Consider the following 24,682-nt stretch of genomic DNA (forward strand, 5'->3'; position numbering starts at 1 on the left):
TTCTCTCCCTTCCCTGTTAAAATCAAACTTTAGTTTACTTCTCTATTATAATAGTATTCTTCATTTTCAATTCCTCAGTAGGAAATATTTGGATTTTCAAAATTTGTAGCTTGTATAGATACATGTACATGAGATCTACACAATGTTGTACATGTAACATATGGTCTACATGTACTTGTATAACCTTAGTTGAATAATACAATGATTTTCTATAATTTTAAGACTAACTGACTTTATATGCTAGAATGAGATAATTAATTTATAATTTTAATGATGTGTTCTAACTCTTCTGGTCTATGCTATGATTAAACAGGTCCAGGAAAATCACTATATTTAGCTATATAGCTTAATTTCCCTATATACTTTATTACCTACAGTATATAACATTGTCTCGTCTTATACAGTATTCAAACTTTACCTTTAATCACATCAATGTTTCCTCAGCCCTGTCATCACAGAAATTGCAGCTTTCATTGAGCTCAAAGCTCTTTGTTTTCTCGAATATTCTTATTATTATTGATGCCATTCGCACAACCATGAAATCAACCATGCCGCTTGCATCCTCACTCTCGAATTTCTTTCAAATTCATTCAGAATGTGATGTATTACAGCCATGAGACACAAAACTTCTCTCCGTTTCCAATGACGCATGGAAGCCGCCATTGCAACTTGGTGTAAACTACGCTTGAAAAAATAATCCGGATTTAATCGGATTGAAAAAAATAAACCGTTACTTTTCGTTCTCAAAACTGAATAGAACGATTGTTATTTTTCTTTATTTTAATCAACAAACTTATACACAACACTCAGTTTGAAATTTTTGAAAACCGAATTACTCGCGCAAGCCAATTTTCCAGATTTTGGAAAAAGTTTGGAAAGCCTGTGGCAGTGGCGTTATTCGTAGGGAAAGTAGTCCCGGAGGATCGACACTGTGTGGAGTTTGTTGTTTCTCCCTCAATGAATAGACTGGTACCCTGACATTGGTTAACGCAAGCGCCCTAAAAAACCTAGACTGGCATTGCCTGTCTTTACCGTACGCAGGAGTATATCGGATATCAGACAGGCAGGCCAGTCTATAAAAAACCAACTTGTAATTCCTAGCGGCAGCGACTGGAATCAAGGGCAGAGAACCAGTGCTACCTCAATGAAACGCTTTAGGAAAGGTGATGAAGACACATTTTTTAAAGACGTATTTTAACGTAGATGAAAACAAACTCAGCTCCGATGGATAGTCAAAATGTAACAATGTAAGATCAATTCAAGAGCAAATACCGGAGAGACTTTTCCCCAAGAGATCCGGCAATGGCCATTTTACACAGATCTCTATTCACCTGCATCAGTCTGTTGGCGTTTCTCATACTTCTAGCCTTGAAGCTGGACAAAAAGGTCAAATGGAACTGGTTCCTGGTTTTTAATCCGATGTGGCTTTTTGACGGCGTCATCGTAATCTATATAACGTTTAAGATGATAGCGCAGTGTAAAAACAGATACAACCAAGGACAAGTGTCCATGATGCGGAAGGTGTGTTACATGTGTTTTGTGTTGTTAAAGATGGCCTTCCAAGTTCTTCTGTGTATGAAGCTGCAGTATTATGACCAGGAAATATCTCTGTATTTTGTTATGATTCCATTCTGGATGTTGTTTATATTCGTCAGTAGTGACGTCTCTCATGGACTTTGGAGGATTGCAACCAGAGATATCAATGTTTGTGGGAGGAGATGAACAGTGGACAGAGAGAATAACTCTGTAATTTATTATAGTAATGGACATTCCTTTTTCCTTAAAAAGGCATTTGTCAACTTTTTAGAAATAAATCAGAAGTTAAATACACTTAGGTCTGTTCTCATTTTTGCTAGCTGCAGAACTGTTGCTCTCTGCTTGAGAAAATTCAGACAGATAAAGCAGAGAGCTACAGATTTAAACATTGAAAAACCTTATAATTACACCACCGTTTTTCTTGTATTTTATGCTTTTCCTGACCTTACAATTGGTATGAAACTTTTTCAATACTGGATGAAGATGTGGTGGAATGTATATGGTACAATGTTTTCTGTTTGTATGTTGTTTAACTTTTCATGCAGATGGAGACTTCACCACTTGTTAGTGGAGGGCTGCAAATATGGCTATTGGGTAGACAGGGATTTTTTTCATGCCAACACCTGCTGTAACACAAGACCTTGGTTTATATGGTCTCATCTGAGTGACTGGTCTCCGTGTCCCACAGTGGATTCGAACCCGCAAAGTAAGGACCACCTCCTTACTTCATGACTCTATAGCAGATGCCCTTAACCACTTACTATGCAGGCAACATGGTACAAATGTGTCTTGCAAAGAAAAGATCTTATATTTAATTAATTCTTCATGAACAATTAACAGAAAAATATTGGGAAGTGCACATTTAAATCCTATCTCTTCCTAGGGGATATGCATATGGAAGCATCACACATTCAAAGAAAAGTATTTTAAAATTGTGAAGAAGATGCATTTTACCTTGTTTCTTGTTTTAACCTTGTTTCTTGGGCAGTGCTTACACATCTCAAAATCAATAAGCACTGAATTCATTTTTAAAACTGCACACATCACATCTAAAACCAAATTCCCCCACTGTAAATGTTTCAATCCTCTTACATGATAACTGGAAAAAAATACACGGCTTGAATTTAAGCCTAATGTCTAAACTTGTGTTCAAATATGACAAGAACACACTAGCACCCACTGGTTTGCAGCAGTTGCAGAAAAAAACCAAGAACAACTTTTCTAGAGAAGAAAACATATTCCTTGACTTTATGCACAGGGGCCTGTAACATACTTTATTTGATTTTAAGTAATCACTAAATATACAAAACGGAATTCCTTTTGATCCTTGTGATCCTTCAAGAACCCTTGATGCTAATGTAAACATCCCATTAGTCAGGTTCTAACTTTTCAGTAAAATGGTGAGACACAAGCAACCCCCCCCCCCCCCCTCATCAATTCAATCAATGAGAGTAAAAAAAAATTAAAAGAGGAAGATGTCAAAATATAACATTTATTTTCAACACACAAAACAAGTACAATACAGTCCTTGTGACAAAAAGGAATAAAACAAATACTGACATGGACTATGATTTCTATAAAATCTCTATATAGTTTCGAGTCTGTGATAAATGGCTGCTAACTACACATAGTTACAGAGTGAATTCTTTAAAGCATTCACATTTGTATGTTTATATTATTTGGCTTGAAATGTCAGGACCATTTAAAAGGTATTCCACATCAAAAAGCATTTTACAAAAACAATGCAGGCTAGAGAAGATTTGTAATTCAAAAAAATTTAAGTTTAAGGTCATATATTTCCTATTGAACTGTACACTTTATACTATTGCATTCTAAAGCCTTTTGCCTGTCAACTCTTTACCAACTACATACATTTTGTGTCAGAAAAATATTAAATGTGACAATTTTAAAAGGATTTAAGAAAATACAACTATAATTATTAGAAAAATCCTTCTTAAGCAAGCAAACGGTAAAAATGTAACTAAATGCACTCAATGAACATTTTTGGTACTTGGTGTGCCGTAAGTCATATATTAAATGCACTCAGTGAACATTTTTGGTACTTGGTGTGCCGTAAGTCATTTATTATATACCGTGCAATCTTTTATAACATGTTTAATAGCATGCTGTTTACTTTGAATACACAGTTACTTATGGCACTATAAATAAACAGAAACTACAAAATTCACAGGCATCACATGACCGACAAATATTATGAGTGACTGACATCTATAATCAAACGAGAAAGGTGTAAGTTATGTGGAGATAACTCAGTATGTTTAGAAAAAAGACAATACAAATACTATTAAATGCAACACAAAACCTTGAAGTCTGTATCTATAAAACTAGATTCTACAAAAATAAACATTAAATACAGATAATGTGTATTAAGTCTGTATCTATAAAACTAGATTCTACAAAAAATAAACATTACATACAGATAATGTGTGATATATTAAGTATTTATTGTTACAAAACATATAGTCAAGTGATACATGAAACATTTATAATCTGAAACAAAAGCATAATAAACATATCTGTGAGTGTGACCATTTTAAATGTCATTTAGATGAATGGATTGAATACATGTACAATGAAGAGAGCGAGAGAAGGAAAAAATAGATGAAAACATGTAAATATTTACATTTAATTTTTTTAACATACTTGAAGAATTCAATCTGTTTCCTGAACATTTATAAGTTAAATATAGTTTCAACAAGCCAACAAATCTGAGGTAACTCACAATTTCTTTTACATAAAGCTTAATAAATAAAAAAAATCCAATTATGCAGTAAGATTAATTATGAAAATCATACCGTGAATGAATGATAAAATAGATTATAATCTTGTAAAAACAGACTTGTACTCAGCATGGACAGGGGGCTGTTATAAAGATAATCCTTGCAATGAAACAGAGATTCATACCACTTGGTGATAAGGTAAGAAGTACTGTATACATGGTTATTTTCGCCCCGCCTTATTTTCACCCTTTCACCCTTTTCTAAAATTCTCCCAGTCATAGTTTTGTGTAAGAAATTATACTGTATTCTTTGAATTTGCCCCATTTTAAATTCGCCCAAATGAGGGTAGGGCCAAAAGGGTGAAAATAAAACGAGGCAAAAATTTCCTTGTATACAGTATTAAAATTATTATCAACAGAAATATAGTTATATAACCTACAGTGTGATTGTCACCCCTTGTACAGTGAAATTACACTGTATAACATAAACTTGATATTAGGAATCAGTTAAATCATAGATAAAAAGAATAAAGCAAAAGTGAAAATCATATAAAGCATGCACAAAGACTTTATAATAGTAAGTGTATACTAGTATCTTCAGAGTACTTAGAATCATGCAAGTTCAAAGAAATATACAAATTAAGATGTTAAATTCACAAATGCATTTAAAAAAAAAAAAAAAAATTAAGTGATTTTTTTCTGTTAACGGTGACTACAATGAAGATTGTATACACAGGGAACTTTTGGATGACATAGTACACATTTTTATAATTTTATTAAGGCGTTTTATTTTTACTTACAGTAGTGTCTAAATCTTTGGCAAATTTAATAATGGATGAAGACATAAAAAAAGAAATAGTAAGTACAAAATTCTCCATGGCATTGTGACATAAAAGTTTATATTATTTTGTATATCCACTTTTCAATATACATTAAATATGGCATAAAGGATATGAACATCATGAGCTTACCCACATAAAAACATATCTAACACTATGTATAAAAACACGATAACCAATGGAATAACAACCGTAAATTCTCTGTCACAAGTGACGGATCCTTGATGAAGAAAAGTTGGATTATCCCAAAATTAATGGGGCAAGAAATGCAAACATTCAACTATATTAATAATATGGCAAAGGAAAAAATTATTGCAATGAAAACTGGCCACATGAATTCTAATCAGTTTGGGAAAATATCTATACAACAGTAATCATGTGTCACTAAATTAACAACAAATAATAAATATACACTTAAAAGTTCAAAGTATCTGTAGTAAAAGATGATAAATATATATATATATATATGTAAGTCCATACTTATGCACATATATTAAAAACTGAATAAAATTATGTCGATTATAGACAGACTCATCATCCAATTTCTTGTCTGCTTTTTGTTTTTAACAATGATTACTACCAACAAAATAAATACCATACTACATACATGTATATTTATAGCCTGTTTAAAAATCCAAAAATGTGGTAAGATAAAAATTAAGGGTTTCTAATTTCATCATAAAAATTCCAACAATCAATTAAGGGCAAGTTAATTTCTTCACAAATAAACATTCTGGTTCATTCCCTCTGTAAATAAAACATTTTACTAATCATACACCTTTGTCCTTGAACTGTGATCTCTAGTACTGGATTTCGACCTTTAACCTTGGACGTGTGAATGACAATCAACCAATCAGCTGTTAGTGTTGTGGTCCTTACTGAGAGTCCCCTGGGTAGGGAATCACATGCTTACCCCTTCAGTTTGATCTTGTAAAGTTTGAGTTTGAATCCACAGATTTCCGTGAGGACCGCGGAGAAGGCAGACAGGACGACGACCTTGACAATGTTATAAAGGACGGGATTGGCTGAGACTCCCGAGATCTTAAATGGGCTTTCTAGTTCCTGTCACAAACGAAGAAAAAAAATTACAATCACATAAGTCAGTCAACTGCAACAATGTGAAAATAAAAAAAAATTATCTTTTTAACTTGTAAATTCTCCCTTCCACCCGCATTTTCTCAATCATTTCGTTACATAATAATTTGCTCATCCAAAATGTCATCTGCATTACAGTCTTTATAAATTAAAATAATAAGCAGTCTTCCTTAACAGAAAAAATTTGCTTGTTTTTCTTTCCTCATTTTTTCTCTGGAATGGCTAATTTATCACAAATCAGGCACCAGTTTACTTCACAAAGCTACTGACCTTCAGTAAGTCCTCGGCCAGTTTCAGGACGTTATTGGCCACCATGAGTTCCTCTTTCTTGTGCGGTTTCTGCTCCATCTGTAGATACAGGTTGATCTGCTCCGTGATCAGGACGGAGAGGTTGCGGTACTTTTTGTTGATCTTCAGTCCGAGGGTCATGAATCTCATCAGGTAGATCCCGAGAGCCATACACCAGATCAGGAGCTCCCAGTTACACAGGAAATCCAGGAAAGTCTCCGTGTCCTTCAGGAGCTATAAATAGAATATAAATACTCAGTCATACAGACAGAAAACTCCTTGATATTTTGGTTGGAAGATAACCTTACTCTGTTTAACCTTATCTGAAGTGTATACAGTAAAAGACGTTTATAATGAATTGACGCTTTAAGCAAAGTATATTTTTTTACCATGTCTTTAAAATATATCGTAAACTCAATCAATATAACAAATAATGTTTATAAAGAAAGCAAAATCACCCATAACGGGCACTTGCTTACAAGCATGATTTACTTATTATATAAAACTTAATGCTAGTATCACTTGTGATTATATGGTATATAATGACTGATACTAATATGTACACATGAGGGTAAGGATGATTTTATGGTATAAATCGAGTGGTACCTACCTGGACACACATAAGGGTGAGGATGATGATGGTAGTGGTGAAGGAGGAGGATACGATAACATCCACTGACCTCTGGGGTCCACGTTTCTACAACATATGAAATGATATGACATTAACAATATCACTTATATCACTAAGATGAAGAGTAAAGTTATTCCCAAGGAAAGAAAACACAATATTAGTAATATATTATGGTCTGCTACTGTATTTGTTTAAATTTTAGAGGAATTCACATTTTGGAGTCTTTTGGTGAAATTCTTCAAATACTGCCAAAAATATAGAGATACACGACTGTATAAAAAAACAGAACATTTTTCATGAATGCATCGACTAACTAATGTCATCTGTATGTTTGCTATATAGTTTGAGGGTGTTACTTTTCAGCCTTTAGTGCAGATATACAGGTGATATACAGAGAATCTTTGATGCATTTATCTTAAATTACATGTAAATAGTTATTTTACATTAGCACTGTACAGAACATGTATGCATCAAACACCCCCTAGTGAAATGTGCTCACCTTTAAGTAGGATCTGAGAGAGAGCCAGGTTTTAATGTTTCTGACTTTGTTCAGACGAAAATGTGGCATGTCAAATTTACGAGCCCTTCTGGAGGAAGTCAAGTAACAGAAATGTTTGGCATACAGCAATCTCTGTAAACAAAAACACATTCATATTTGTAAATATATTCCTTTTGATATTACTTAACTCCTTTGTTTAAATCTTCACATTTCTAATACTGTTTAAGACTGATTAAATTATTTTTCTCCCTCTACTCTACCCCCATACAAGCAATTTTTTTTTAGTGTTTTGAACACAAGAAAGAAACAGCTTTTATCAAGCCTAAGATATACATGTAAAAAGAATTTTTTATTTATCTATTTACTGTAAAATCACATATTTCCATCGGGTCGAATTTTAGAGGTTTGAGATAAAATTATTGGTTTGTGGGGATTTGATTTTGTGGTTGGAGAATGTTTTTTAAGTAATGAAAATTTAAAATAATTTTTCATTTCGTGGTGGTAATGAATTTGTGGGTCTATCCATGCCTCGAAAACCACAAAAATTACCCCCCCCAAGAAAATTAGTGATTTTACAGTATTTATTTATTTATTTTCATCTTTGACCTGTGTACAAACAATATGACTATTACTATATGTACGAGGGTTGTCCCGTAAAATCGTGGACAAGTTGTCTAGTGTAAAAAATAAACATCACTGCGTTCTGAAATTTTCACTATTATTTAGTACATATTTTAGTAATATACACATCAAATTTCAGGTAAATATTTGCATAAATAAACAAATTATGTGATTTTATGTCATGTATTGTATCACCTTACGGCGCAAGGATTATAACGTCAAAGTGTCTAAAACAGCGTCACGTTTTATCTTTGCTGAAAATGAAGTTGGATGAGTCCGACTTCAATTTAGAAATTTCATTGATACACATTCTTTAGTCTCCATAAACAGCCGAAGAACCAATCTGCACTGTCATGCGATATTCTGAAGATTTATCAGTAAGTTACGGACAATATTCTCACCATCATTCAACTAATAATAGAAAATCTCATATTCAGCGGTCTAGTGTGATAGCGTCTTTTGCTATTACATTAGGAGTTTGTCCGTATGTTTCGAACTCCCCAGGGACTCGATCAAAAAAGAATTCGCTAAGAAAACTATTTCATTTGTATACTTAAGATATGGTGATAATTTTAATTTTATAATCTTTTTTCTTCTATGGTCATTTCAAGTCTCTAAAGGTGTCATTACAACATCGAATTGAAACGGAACTGCTCTCTGGTGCGCCGTAACGTCATAAAACGTCGCCATTTTTCGTTTGTTTTGTTTACCACTTTCCCATTTCGAATGCTCGAAAAACTGCCAAAAATTAACCAAATGCCTTAATATTTTTACAAAGACTATAAAATTGATTGTGGAATTGAATTAGGATAATTTTAATCCAAAACTTATGTATTTAAAACTTTTATTTTGAATTCAAACTTGTGTATTCTTTAATAAAACCTTTGTTTTTTGTCCGTGCGCCGTAGGACAATACCCCGTGCACATTCAAGCATATTAAAATCTTTATTTTTGCCTATATTTTATCAAAAAAAATTATCATGCACTTAAATATGATAAATAAACATTTACTGAAATTTTCAGCCTAGTGCGCCCATTACTTTTCGAGAAAAACGCTTTGTCCACGATTTTACGGGACAACCCTCGTACATGAACTATGTATTCAGACAATCTGACCTGTATGTATTTACAATTAAGCTTAAACAAACTCACTTGTTTGAATGTCCGGTCGGCTACAGACAGAAGAAAGAAGAAAACACAACTCAGACAGAATCTCTGTAGGATTCCATTCACCATAACCATGTTAAATCTGAAATCATATATATAAAATATATATACAAACAATACACAGAGTCAATATATAAGCAAGGTTAAATCTGAAAACAAATGGATTACATTTAAACAAACACACATATATATGTAACAGCAGTGCATTTATAAATACGAATGTGTTCAATGCAAGAAATTTTACATAAATGCATTTTTAATCTCAATATTTTTTTAAAGCAGCTTGCGTTCATGTATATCCAATACATGTATAACTAAATTGCAACTGAAAAAAAAGTAGTTAAACTTTTCTTACCAAAATCTACATGTATTCTGTAAGTAGGGTAAAATCATACACTTTCATTAAACTTTTAAGCTACATTCATTATTCAGAGTACATTTTTCTTGGAAGAATTAAATATATAGAGAAACTACAATATTGTTATGGCCCACCTCCACGATTCGGCATTGAGACTCCAGAGTAGATTGACACAGGCCTGTAGATTGAGGAGGTTGTAGAAGTCCTTGGTGTGGTAGATCTTGAACACGATCGGGACACAGCCGATGATGAGGGAGAAGACCAGACCAATCAGAATGTAGTCGGAACTCTCCGGGATGTTGTCCACTTTCTCGATGATCGTCCACCCAATGTCTATCCCGGTCAGTTCCACCTTCTTAGCCTCGCTTCCCTCCCAGATCAGGCAGCTCACTAAAACCAAAAAATATCACAGGAATTTTACACTTATAAGTACTCCTGTTGAGGCTCATCTCTTCTGCTCGCTAACCATGCTAACTCTGTTTTTAGATAATTCTAAACTAATAGATTGGTAAAATTGTGAAAGAAAGAATCTTGAAAGTTAACATTATATTCTTTTTTTGTATATAATGGGTACCAACCTTTATCAGGAGGGTTGGGGTGTCCTAACCCAGAACAGCTGGTGGGCTGAAAAATTAAAACAATAGCAATCAAATTCATGTAGTTAACAATTAAAGTCATCAAGATTAATGGTACTATTTTAACGGAAAACATATATATCAATATCTATTTTTAATAGACACTGTGTAAACATTACCAGTATATAAACTGGAAAAAAAAAACATTAAAAATCATTTATTTTTAATAAATTAACTAATGTAATTTATAATTTCAAATTACATATTTTTTGTCATTTTTTATATTTGCAAGAGTTTTCATGCAAATTTGATATGATAATGTAATAGTAAATAGCTTAACACAGCCAAGTTAAGCTGGAATAAATCACCAAACCTGTTCAATACAGAGAGGCAATACAGAACTAACACCTCATTTAGTGTTAATAAAGCTAAAATTCATAGAGGAGAAATAACTGTCAGACTTAAAGTCATTCAGATGGAGAAATAAGAGCCAAATGAAGTTTTCATTCGGAGAATTTCTGCTAACAGAATGTACAAAAAGAATATCTGTACACCATGCGTTATGCACAATGTGATAACGAGAAAACTTGGTAAATGGATAGAAATTTTAGTAAACAGTTCAAAGATTTATCAAAAGAAACCCTTACATATAAATCAAAAACTACACAATGTAAACATGGTAAATAATTCAGAGTTCATCTACTCAGATTATTTTCACAAATGAAAAACCTACATTATCTATAAACAACTAGTCTAGAACTTTTAATTCAGAGAGATAACTTTCTATGCTTGAATTTATCAACCTAGCATTTAAATTTCAGGTAATTGTCAATTGAAACTAACATCATACATGTTAACTCTCCCGATTTAGGCGGGAGTCTACCGCTTTTTCACTGCATCTCCCGCCTACCGATTTAATTCAAAAATCTACCGCTTTTCTACAAAAGCTGCGTCTAAAGTATTTTTGGTTCGCTTAGGTATCCATTTTTGAAGCCACTCTCACAAAATCTCGCTAGATATCGCGTGATTTGATTCGGAATCATACAAACGCTTTTTTTGCACATAGATTTCAAGCACGGATTTGACAACGACAACAACATAAGACTACCAGGAGTGATTACATTGGTAACGATAAATTAATCGTCATCCCTGCCATGAAAAAGGAGATGCAGCTTTTAAGAATTAGATGAAAACATTTGACATTGTCTTTAAAAGCACAGAAGCTCACAACTTTATCAATAAAGTCAATAGAAATCACTTGATTGACCAAGCCATGTGGCACATCTCTACTTTCGTTTTCGATCATTGTGGGAAATCTGATTTATATAATGAAAGATACCAACTTGTTTTAGATCTAGATTAAACCATGCCATCATTTGTTTTGTTTAAAAAACTGAATGAACATACAGAATTATTGCTTCTAGGCTATTTCAGCAAAGATCACTCTTCAAAAGGCCAAGTAAAGCAGCCAATCCAAGCAAAATGATGAGCATGAAAAATATTTGAATTTGTACAATTTATATATGTCAAACTTAAGGTGTTTCTGTCTTCTTATTGCTGTTGATATTTAAGATTAATAAGTTTCGGTACCTGATTTCATTTAAGGCTTATAATATACATGTATATTACATGAAAGATATCGATAATCCAAGCGTTAAACAACACGCGCGCAATGCTACCGCTTTTGAGGTCTGAATCTCCCTCTTTTTCATCACAATAGGTTAACATGTATGCTAACATTGTATTTTTGTATTACACATATATGTATGCACATTTTTCTGACTAAAGAATAAAGATATTTGTGGAGTAACAGATACATGGATGTCTATGGAGTTATTGTCAACAGAAATATTTTTAACAGATAAATACTGCTCTTTGTCTAATATCTTTTCTACTTTCTACAATACTTCCCAATCTTTAGATAAATTCTGTAATTAATAGTCTGTGACATGAATTATTTCCCCTTCATAAATAGCTAGATAACAACAGCAGATGTCACTAGACACATGCATAGCATAACACGAGTTATATGCCTAGTGTGTTCAGTTCCTCATTATACAGACAGCAAAACAACAGCACATAACAATTGTTCCCCGTCTATAAATAAATCATTATAGATCTCTATTCTGAATATTATCTCTTAAGGAAAGACATTATTAACTAACTCAAATAGTTGTATAGCCATCAGTTTAGTTCAGGACTTATATAATCCTATTTTTACATACATTTTCAAATTCAATAAGGGTTCATATAAAAATTCTCAAGCTAAAAGTATTTGGTACGAATTTCTCACAGCATAAGGAAAAATTCTACCCTTTTGAAAATTTCTACAATTAATCAACAGAGGCATATAATCAATGAAACAGAAAAATATATCGTGAATTTAATCTTTTAAAAAGATTAAGGACGTACACCCCCTTGACAGACAGGAAGCTATTGTTATGTAGACAGAGATGTGACAGGAGAGCGATACATACAGGCTGCAGTAGATTGATTACATGTTGACTGCTGTTCTTTCTCTCCAGGCTGTCAGGAGGAATCGCTCCGGAGTTCGTGTTTATGTAACCCTCGGATAACTCTGCCTGCATCTCGTTCTCACTGAGCTCACTGTCAGAGGAACTGGTGGAGTATGTAGAAGTTGTGACGTCTGATTGGACGCGATCTTCCCATTCCTCAGAACTCACTGTGCCCTAAGAAAAAACAAAATTCTGTGTTAAATAATGCAAGCTAGAAAGATTCAGAGTCATGAAATACATTTTATGAACATCTAACAAGAGGAACGTCTTGATCTTGCCAAAAAAAAAAATCTGCTTTACATATGAATCAAAACTGCGGACTAAATAATTTTGATGAGAGGATTGTCCAATGTGATTTGTTTAACAGTGTTTCAAACACCTGAATGTTTTCTTTGCCTGCCATACAGATCTCCCTACCTTGTTTCCATCGTCTCGTTCCAGACTTGGAGTGAGCTCCCTTTCCTTGCGCCCTGCTTTGTTGTCTTTTGTCAGTCGTCGAGGCCTGCAGTAGGACGCCCCCGATTCTGAGCTATTATCCTCCACACGGGTCTTCCGTCGCCTCAGTCCCTGGAAGGTCCGGATCTCGGAGTCAGACTCAGCTCTCTCAGAGTCAGACTCAGATTCTTTCTTCAGATCCTTGGGATAGTTAGGTGATGGTAGCTCTAGACTGGACATCTTTGTTTGAGTCTCGTCTGATTCCGTCAAGTCTGGCCTGATGTCGCCGGGACTGGAGATCTCCATTAACGGAACATCTTTCTTCTCCTCTATCTGACTTTTTTCTATTGGGGCTTCCATATCTTTGTTGATGTCTGGATTATGTTCTGTCACTCTGTAGTCTATGACTCCATCCTGGTTCAGAACAAATATTTGTCCATCTGTGACTGCAGGTGCTTCCAGATGAAAGTTAATGTCGTTTTCCAGACTCTCCATTGCTACTCTATCTGCAGAGATTATGTCTAGTGCACTAGAACTAGCATGGATTCCTTGCATGGCACTGTCTTCTTGTTCCTGGGATTGCTGACTCGTGGAGGAGTTATCTCCCTTGGATTGGAGCTCTTCGACTCTCCTTCCTGTTCTCTCAGTCTCCGAGTCGCTCTCCTGACTAGATTTAGTGGACACTCGTTTCTGACTAGATTGGGACTTCCTATCACAATGGCTCCAGCTGACGGACTTGGACTCCAGGGAGGATTTCTTGTCACTCATGGAGGAGGAGGAATCCTCAACCTTCACCCGACCGTTAGCAATCAGAACGCTCTCCTTGCTAGGTTCAGTTGACCTTTGACCTGTCTGGTCTGACCCACTGACCCCACTTGCTGGAGTGGAGTTACTTCTAAATGTGTTTCTTCTGCTTCTTTTTCCATCTCTACAAAAGTCAGTTGTCAGAATCAAATTGTGTCATCATGATTCATATACAAATGTATACCAAACCTAAGTGACATTTGGGGGCAATATTTGCCTTCTTTAATCTTCGTTTTTGCCCTCTCTATGAGGTGACCTATGTGAGATGTGTTTGTGTGTATGAAAGATGGAAGGTGGGGTTAGGAGGGTGTTAAAATATTTCCCTGTTTGTGCCCTTTCTGCGAGGTGGCCTATGAGACACGTGTTTGTGTGGGGAGGAGGGGAATGGGGTGTGTGTGTAATATTTACCTGTTTTTTTCCTGTCTCTGTGTGGTAACCATGTTTGTGGGGGGTGGCAAAGGTGGGTATTTACCTGTTTTTGCTCTATCTGTGCGGTGGTCTATGTGTGTGTGTGGGGGGGGGGGGGTTGTATAACATTTACCTGTTTTTGCCGTCCCTGTGCGGTGGCCTATGTGACATGTGGGAGGCAACAGTATGAGAATGAACCACCCCCAGGAGCAGCATCAAGATGGTGGGGATCACAACCAGGGTCAGGCTCAGCTCCTGTGTACAAAGAAAACATGGTGAAAACAGATCAACTTGGGTAAATGTTTATCTACTAGAAATTCTATTTTTCTACCAATTTTTACTCCATGAATTTTACTTCTGCTCCCAATGATTTTTTTTTACACTAAAAATCCTGTTTCTTTTCTCCATATTTTTTCTAATGATCTGCGCTGACTACTCACATCTTTAGTGATGCGGTTGCCGGTGTTACGGATGAAGATCTGAGTACCCTGGTACTTACGTCTTTAGTGACACGATCGCCGACATTACGGATGAAGATGACGATGGTGAAGACCTGGAGGATGTATAACATCAGAAGGAAGAGCCAGAACTTGAAGGTCACCTGCTGGCACCACCTAGTGAACAAATAACAGTACAGTACTGAAATGTCTGGCTTCTTTTTGCTTTTCCTCACAAATGTTAAATGTCTGTTTTAAAAAATATTAAGTAACAATTGTTGGCAGTACGAAAATTTTTATATTTTTTTTCATGATATCCATAAAGATTACATCCTATAATCACTTTAAATGAACTCACAAATAAACAACTTACCATCGATAACAAAGGGGATAAAACACAACCCTGCAGACCGCCTTGTGAGCTATGTAAGTCCATGATACTTGTGGCTTGGCTTTGGAAAAAGTTGAGCCTGTTAATATTACAGATAACATCTATATCAATTATAACAAAAATTTTAATTAAGAATAAATAATAGCAGTCTTTACAGGATTTATTTCCCCACAAGTGCATCCTCTGATCAAAGGATATTCTAGATGCTTCCATATAAAACTTAAACACATACTGTAAACGTGGTTATATTGACGAGTTGAAAAATTGACGATTTTTTATTTATGAAAATTGACGAGTGTTAATTTTGACGAAATATTTAATCAAGAGTTTCAAATCTTTGGATTCATGGGGATAAAAAGGCAGCGTCGGAATCACTAAATTTTTAATTTTTGTACAAACTATATCTACGTGTGTAAGATTTGATTAAATATATTGCCCTCTTGTAATTTGTTTTCATTATAAGTGGTCAAGGTCAAGCACGGCGTGATAATTACGCTAATTTGCGCATGCAGTATTTGATACACTAATTTAGATTGAATGATTTTTAAAAATGTGATTATATCTCACTATGTTTTCATAACTAATTACAAAAGAAATTAACAGTGACTTTGATCTAAGTTATAAAAGGAAAAAGTCGTGAAAATCTAGCGGTAAAGTTGTACAATGGTCAATGTCTCTTGTGACGCTATGTATATGGTAAGAAGTTTAGTGTAAATTTGAGAAAAGATAAATCGTCAATATAGTCAAAATTAGCACATCGTCAAAATTTCCACGTTTACAGTACTTTAAAATCATATATTTTTGTGGGGTCAAACTTTCGAGGTTTGAGGAAAAAATGTTTGTTTGTGGGGATTGATTTCGTGGTTGGAGAATGATTAGTAGGAAATGCATATGAAATTTTACATTTCGTAGTGGTCATAAATTTTGGGTCTCTCAATACCTCGAAAACAACGAAAATTAAACCCCCACGAAAATTAGTGATTTCAAAGTACATAAATTGACCGAATACTATGTTTTAGTCAATTAGATGCAAATTGATACAACTTATTTTTTCTCATGTACGGCTGATCGTAGAAAGTAGGTTGGATGCAGTATCAAAAAAAAAATTTGAAAAGATTAGGTCTTTATGGTTTTGTTTGTAAATCAAGTGACAAACATCATATACAAGGAGTGTGCAAATTGTGTTTTAGATCTAAACAGAAGCATAAAATATATATCAAATGCAGCATAAAAAGCATGCTTCTGTACATGTGCACAGGAGAACATGATAAGTAAATAACTGAAATGAAAATTTAATTATCTCAAACTTAAAGACAAATTGTTACTGAGTTAGAATTACCTCTGACTAAATCTACATCAATCAGCTCTGTTTTTATCTTCACATTCCTTCTAGGGGCCGACTGTATCCCCTATAACGAAATACACTGCATGTTACCATCATTACAATATTTGGTTTTACCATCATAACCATGATAACATACAACAATATGCCATTCAAAAAAATTTGCAAACTGAAAAGTAGTACGTTCAAACAGATCATGAATAGATTACCTGTAAGACCCGTGACTCCACCGACTGCTCCCAAAGTTGTTTGTCGTATGATCCGATCTAAAAAAAAATAACTCAATAAAAAACAAAAATTATGATAAATATCTATCTTATCATTTTTATTTAAACAATTTGTTTTATATGCCCCCAATATTCCTAATGCCCTCCGACCTGTATTGACCTTTACAATATTCGTAATGCCCTCTGACCTGTTTCTGATACCAGGCTACAGTATCATGGACTTTATCCATTCCTTGTTGACCTCCAGCTGATGTTGATGTTTTAGTCAGGACACACTCCTTGAAGATGAATTAATTTATCCAGTTATAAGGAAGCTCTCCTTTACAGACCAGGGTCTTCTTCTTTTAAATTGGCAGTATTCCGTTTGACACTCCTAGACTTTGCCTCACTGTATCTTCCACTCAGCTAGCGATACTCTGATGTCAGCTGCTGAACCTGGAACACAATGGCGCTCTCCAGAGAAATTAAAATCACACTGGCAGCGGAAAACTTTGGGATTTATCTAAAACAGAGAAACAATGACTGACAACAAACTGTCATAATAAACACTGAATTTAAAATCCCCATGAGGAGTCACTCAGTGTACACTCAGACACATAAAGTGCACAACTCACATTAAATTTCCCTTTTTTAAATGATTAAAAAAGCTCCCAAGTTAGAGATGTTTTAATGTGAAGTTTCCATTGGAGAGGGAAACAACAGTAAATTATGCATTGATTCTTTATACATGATATGTATAAAACCATTCTTTGCAATTTAAAGAAAGACTTTCAAAAAACAGACAGTGGTATGACATAAATCGTGTAAAGTTGTCACTATTTCTGGCGACCTATTTTAAGTTGCTACCTTTACTAGGCAGGTCAAGCACTAAAACATTCCTTGATCTTTTAATGAGCAACATTTATCATTCTTAATTAAACATCTTGTAATCAAAGTATTTGCTGAGTGCAGCAATTTTCTGTCTTGTCATTAATGCATGCAGAGAGTACAAATGAAATATGTACTATTAAAGAATCACTTTCTCATAAAATTTATTTAATGTTTTGACAAACCTCACCTCTTAGATTCCAGACAAATTTTAACACAAACAATTTAAAGTACTTAATCAGAATGTACTCTGAAAACACATTGCCTAATTTACAAACGATATGAGTGATTTTTAACAGTTAACAGTACGTTTGCTGAAATTTAATCATTAAGCATGTTAAGTGAAACCAAAGAATTAAATTAATCAGTGAAGTAATTAAATTGTTGTTACAGAATTCATTTCCTATAGGGCTGCAGGAACTAGGAAATCATTTTAAGATTGTGACACACGGTACCATGATACAATCAGTGTGTCCTTGATTTGAAAATTAATGTAACAACATGACCCTGTTTCAAACTATTTTTTCATTATTTTTTTCCCATATGTACATGATGTAAGTACTGGATGTCTGATATGTATAAGGATATCTGTTCAATAAATCTTAGCAATCTCACTGGACCAGGAATTTAAGTCAAAACTTGCAAAAAAGCTGATAAAAAGATTTTGAGGATAAACCATTAGTTATCAAACACAAAAGACTTTTAATTATCTTTGAACTTCACTTGGTTTGATTAGGATTAAAATTTTATTCCTTGCATAATGACTTCAAAGTCTTTTAATTATACCTGAGCATGGGTTTTTTAACCTAACAAATAAATTGTAACACAACAATCATAACTTACATGTGAAAATCCAAAATAAATGATGAACGATATTCCACAGAATTTTATTCTGCTTTCCGTTTTCACACAATTAATGTATAAATCACCCCATATATTCAGTGTGTGTATTGTATGTTGTTAAAAGCCTTTCTGTTCATATCCCACCAAGAATTATATATTTATGATTTGTCTGGAAATTCACAAAGTCTACTTTCTAAGAAAATCATGTGACTGTAATTTTACACCAGTTTACCATTTCCATTGTCATTCTTGTATGTACTAAGATTGATACGTGAGAAATTAAGTAGAAGTATTCTGGCTATGGCCTCTATAATTATTTTTTAAATGGACAACAAAAAGCAGCAAGATAGTGAAGATTTATCTAGACAAAGCCATTTAGTTATATATATTTACAAAACTGTAATTCTCCAAGAAAATATCCAGCAAAAATCATGGCTTTCATTGACAGACATACCCCAAAAACTTCATTTACATGAGGCATAATAAATAAAATCATTTCGTTTTGTGGTATTTTTAAAGATTTGTTAGCTTTGAATGATGTCATGTATGTAATTATATTCCCATATATGACATAAATTAAACTATGCCTCCTTCTTGTAACCTTAATCGCACAACTTGGACCAAATGTCAGGAATGCATAGATTATGCCGACTCAGGGTGTAAAAATTATAACAATTTACATGAAAGTTGTCCCTTTTTTCATTATTTCCAGGAAAATTAAGTAAACAAGTTTTCACAGAAATTGTTTTTGCGTATTACACTAATAAGACCATTCACCCGTGACTTTCAGAGCTAAAAACAGACATTTCATCAGTGTCTGTGAATTTTTTACCCATCCTGCTTTTCTGAGATAACCCCATGACCATGAATTTCGGCAGCATACAATTAAAATAATTCTAAGTAATTTCAATGATTTTTTATGAAGAATATGAGTATAGTTATGAAAATATGTGGTCTCAAATATCAGTAAAATGTAACACTATCCTCTAAACATGTGTAAGTCATGTACATTTAAACCCCTCATATAAACATTTAATCAAAATGCATGCAACTGATAGAAAAAAAGCATCAACCTCTCTAACTTCAGGCCACATTTTGAACATCAACATGATCAATGAAAATCAAGAATTATGATATAATTATTAATCTTAATATTAAATACAAATTAATTTGATATAAAATTTGCTTGATTTATGAAGTCCTATTTAATAACTATACACCTATCCATCCAGTCAATGTTTTGTTTATACACAAGTTTTATAATCTTAATAAATACAAATTTGATATTTGCCTGATTTAGGAAGTCCTAAAATATCTATTCACCAATCCACCGAGTCAATGTTTAGTTTATATGGAGTATCCAAGGTTATGACACAGCGGCCACATGACTAGAATTGTCTGTCGCCTTGTAACAGATCTCCATATAAAGAGAAAAATAAAGTGTCTTTAAAAAGCAGATTTAAAAAATAGAAATTGTTATGAATGTAACAAGAAAGGAGTAAATGTATGGCTGGATGGGGAATTGAACCCGTGACCCCTGCATCACTAGTCAGGTCACTCAGGTGCTCTGCCAACTGAGCTACCCGGGTCAATATCCACAGCCCAAACCATTACATGTCATGTCTACATAATAAACCAGTATTCCACACATTGCATGGTTCAATTTTACCTACAACATGTAATCTATGAGGTGTCAGTGCTAAATTTTCAGGTGACTGCATATTATTTCTATACCAGTCTTGATGTTTCAGTGTGAAAAACAAGCTGCCTAAATGTTGCTTTCATATCAACGAAATATAATAACACAGCCATTTAAACCAGACAGCTGAGTTCAAGTACCTTTTCTTTTTCAATAGCCATTTTTTTTCTAGATATTAAAATAAATGCTTCATATAACACCTAAGAATATTTTCATATTTCAGCATGTGACAAAATTCTTAGATGTGTTTTTATGTACATGCAAATTCAATACAACATTTTTTAAAAGTTAATTGATCTCCTTAAACTGATATATATCATAAAACAGCTGATTCAGTTGAACTCTTTTTAATGCCAAGTTCTGATAAAGGTCAACATTTTAAATGTCCGATTAACATGCTTAACAGAATGTTTTGAACTGCGGGCACATCTTTGTATCTGATCAGAAATCAGCTGATACACACTGATTAAACGTAATACAGTTTTTGTGCTTTGTCATATATACACATCTGAAAATTAAGCTCTGATGAAGCTTTGCTTTTATAATCTTTTCCTATTTAAAGTATACATTCTGATTTCATTTAGGAAAACAAAAAAAAAAAAAACCGAGGTTTTATTTAGATGGAAACAATATTAATATAAAAATTTTCTAGAAAAGGGACAACTGGAAGTAAATGAACGATTTTGACTAAGTTTTTTTTTTACAGTATATAAAAAAAATGTTACTTTCGACTTGGCGCCGCGTAATGTTTAGTAATGTATTACCTCATACTATTTTTATGCTATAAATACCCAAACGGAAAATGCAACCTCATGATATAATGGAAATGTATGATTTAGTTTTATTATATTCATGGAAAATTTACTTTAATTATTGAATCACTTTACTTACTCTTTATAAGAAAATGCACTTATTGGTAGAATCCAACTGATTGAATCAGTCAATCATGTTCAAGGTGATAAGAAATTTTGAAAAAAAAAATTAACTTCCTAGCTGACATCAATGCTCCCCACATTTTTTTGTACATCCTGTATACAAGTATATAACCTATTACAGTTCTCTGTTGTTCCAGTAACATGTGAATCAATGGGATAGCTCTATATTTAACATGTTTAATTGACAGGGATATTTTTTTCCTTGTTTAGAAAATTAGAATGTGATGCCAACAGTCATAGTATATGTGTCAAGCAATTTTACTTTGGGCTAGAGCTGAACCAATACATGTATATGAAAACAAAGTATCGATATTCAAGTGTGCATCATGTTGATGCATTAATTAGCTTCCAAGGCATATCGGTCACAGTTTTTCTTTTAATACTGTTAAAAAACAAAAATTGGAAATTTCATTCAACAAACATGACAAAGGTTTGTTTCAAGGGGTGCGTCGATTTACCCAAATGGACCCAAATGGAACCCAAATGGACCCAAATGGAAACAAATGGACCCAAATGGAACCCAAATGGACCCAAATGGAAACTCAAATGGACCCAAATGGAAATCGAATGGATCCAAATGGAGTATAAAATATATCTATACAGTGTATTATCGTATTCTCAAATGTTTACTTATTTAAAATATTGCAAATAATGAACTTAATAAAAGAAAAACATTTTAATAATTATTTTCTTATATTGTATTTAAAAAAACAAAATTCGATTTTTTCCCATTTGTAATTACTTTTGCACATAATTGGATACAAAACTGGAGTAAAGAGTGTCCATGTCAGTCAGAACAAAGTGGAGGGGGGGGGGGGGGAATGAGAGGCCAACCCCCACCCCCCTGATTTTGCCGGTACATATAAAATGATATAAAAATAATTCAATTTCATGTCTCAAAATACAATGTTAGAAATGATTTATTAATTTAAAACTCAATTTTAACTGTAAGATCATTTATTTTAATCATTTTAAATAAGTAATAAAATACGATAATACATATTTAATATTCCATTTGATTTCCATTTGGGTCAATTTGATTTCCATTTGGGTCCATTTGTGTTTCCATTTGGGTCCATTTGTTTCCATTTGGGTTCCATTTGGGTCCATTTGGGTCCATTTGGGTAAATCGACGTGCCGGTTTCAAGTGTTCTTTTTTTTTTTTTAAAGGCCAATATAATTAAATAAATGTTGATATTCTCTAGCTCCACTGCATATTAAGAACTTCACATCGAGTGTTTTAAACAATGTATAAATTAAGATTAGCAATGTAAAAAATTAACACAGTTGGGAAATTTCTCAGGCCTGTGCTGCTGTCACTTGTCAACCATACTCAAGGTCACACTTGGAACTAAAAGTTGAAGAATTAGAATTTATACTTGCCATATTTTTGCACGCTGGGGCATAGGTAACCATATACTATTTTTTGTCAAGAATCATACTTTTTGAATCAATATTACATACTAGTAGCTGAGGTACATGTAACTTTTAAACAGTAGATCTACATGTATCATGGTGAACTTTATACGAATTACCCAGCAATTTTCCTACTCAAGTGAGGAATGCCTGTGAAATTAGTAAATTGTTGATATATTTCTAGTTAGTTAACTTAGGTTATAACAATTTTCTTGCAAAAGATTGGAAATTATTAAAAATAGGCATGATGAAATTCTAAAAAAATACAGGGTAAAATCTAGTAATGTACAAATCATTGCTGTAGAGATAATATAATGAAGGAAACAAATCAACTTATCTGTCTGTGTTATCCCCCTTTGTCATAGGGGTCATTCCTCCTTAAGAACAATATCTTCCTATTTATTATCATACTTAAACATGTTGAAAGACAAGATTTAATTGAGACTGATCGACTGTTTTAGTATGTGACAAGGACTAAGCCGAGAGAGTCACGTAAAATATGCCTTCCTTATTTCAAAGATCTATGACCTAACCTTGAAGATCCATTCTTGTCTGCATATCTTATTAGGATAAACCAACAAGGGATATAAAGGACCTCATGGTTGAGAAAAAAAGTGAACGGATTGAATCTAAATAATTAGATCTCCAATAAACTCCCAGAGTCATGCTCGTTCAATTCTTTTAAATTCAAAAGATTTCAGCAACTTTAAGGCTTTTCCCCAACTGGAGAAAATGTTTTATATCATTAAAATTAATATTGTCTTATTGACCCGAGGGATTGTTCTGTGACACAGTTAGATAACTGGTCTGTATACCTTATTTCTTTCAACTATAAACAGCTAGTGTTTTTGGTTATTTCTAAAAAATAAGATTAAATTTATAAATACACAAATGTTATTCTTCTGTCAGTTCTGACTGTTTAACCATCATAACCTGTTAACTGTAAACAGTTTTGTTGTTGTTGTCATTTTTCAACAGCATATGAATAAACATATTAAGGTTAAGGTACCAAGAAGGAATATTGTAATGTCAGTACCATTTTACACATGTTTTACATGATCAAGCATGAGTTAGGGAAATATCCAGCGTCTTTCTAAAGATACTCTTATCCAGTTACACTTTAATCCAAGATTCCTCTGACTCTAACCCCTGCTTTTATTTTGTGACTTGTGCAGGGCACAAGTCACAATTTAAAAGTTCCCCTGCACAAGTCACAATATAAAAGTAGGGGTTCGAGTCAGAGGAATCGCGGATTAGTTACACTAGTGAGTTATCCGACTTAGTATCAGAGAACAATATGGCCTTTGTTACACTAAAGAAAAGAAGATTACATCTGACAGATTCCCAATGTCGATTACGTCTTCAATTAACCAAGTGGCACATATGGTGCGGAACTTGCGTAATCAAAAATATCTTCAGCAACATTACCTTGTGGACTAAGCCTTTGTCTCCATTACAAAGCAGACCTATGTACAAAATTTCTATCACAAATGAATGGCTTATGGTTACTCCTTACCTTATCCTGCCATTTTTTCACTTCCTAAACTCCGTGATATTGATTTTATTCGATAACCCTTTGGTTGTACTCCACTTATCACCTCCCTCCACTGAAGATTTTCGAAAATTGTTCTCGCATCGCGATCCCGATGCAAAACATTAACGGGCTGAATACGTACATTTCATGAAAATAGCTGTAAAGTTGAATATTGCACAAATTGACAAAACGATTTAAACAAAAGTTCATATTTCTAAATAATTTCTGAACTGGTTGAGATCGAACCACCAGACAAAAACATTTATTTTAGAATGCATATCGTATTGAAACATTTCAATTTTACATATACCAATATGGTCTTTGTGTAACTTACCATGCTTACGGCTGTATAAATATTACGTGCAGATGTATTTTAGAAGAACTTTTCAAAGGATGAAAATCATTAAAATCGATAGGAATATAATGCTTTAGTTATAGGCCCCTTCAACAAAAAAAAAAAAAAGAAAACGAAACTCAGT

At 33.5% G+C, this 24,682-nt stretch overlaps 1 protein-coding gene across 3 annotated transcripts; it reads right to left on the bottom strand.

The window, feature by feature from the left end:
- Positions 1-3,014: 3,014 nt before the first annotated feature.
- Positions 3,015-24,277, bottom strand: LOC134282459 (protein PHTF2-like). 3 transcript variants are annotated; one of them, XM_062764867.1, is made up of 16 exons: positions 24,186-24,277; positions 17,098-17,411; positions 16,892-16,948; positions 16,680-16,749; positions 15,323-15,419; positions 15,012-15,126; positions 14,646-14,767; positions 13,283-14,228; positions 12,848-13,039; positions 10,353-10,398; positions 9,909-10,164; positions 9,402-9,498; positions 7,629-7,760; positions 7,109-7,195; positions 6,481-6,732; positions 3,015-6,177 (listed from the first exon to the last, which is right to left on the bottom strand). In XM_062764867.1, exons 2-16 carry the CDS (start codon positions 17,137-17,139, stop codon positions 6,025-6,027), a joined length of 2,664 nt encoding a protein of 887 aa, XP_062620851.1. In that variant the 5' UTR covers positions 17,140-17,411; positions 24,186-24,277; the 3' UTR covers positions 3,015-6,024. The 3 variants fall into 3 exon arrangements, with proteins under 3 accessions (XP_062620851.1, XP_062620849.1, XP_062620850.1); XM_062764865.1 differs by having other exon boundaries at positions 12,827-13,039; XM_062764866.1 differs by lacking the exon at positions 24,186-24,277 and adding an exon at positions 21,210-21,229 and having other exon boundaries at positions 12,827-13,039.
- Between the last annotated feature and the right edge of the window lie 405 nt (positions 24,278-24,682).

Source organism: Saccostrea cucullata, unplaced genomic scaffold, assembly GCF_032062105.1.
Source record: "Saccostrea cucullata isolate Sc308-1 unplaced genomic scaffold, CSIRO_AGI_Scuc_v1 ctg3769, whole genome shotgun sequence".
Lineage (NCBI taxonomy): Eukaryota > Metazoa > Mollusca > Bivalvia > Ostreida > Ostreidae > Saccostrea > Saccostrea cuccullata.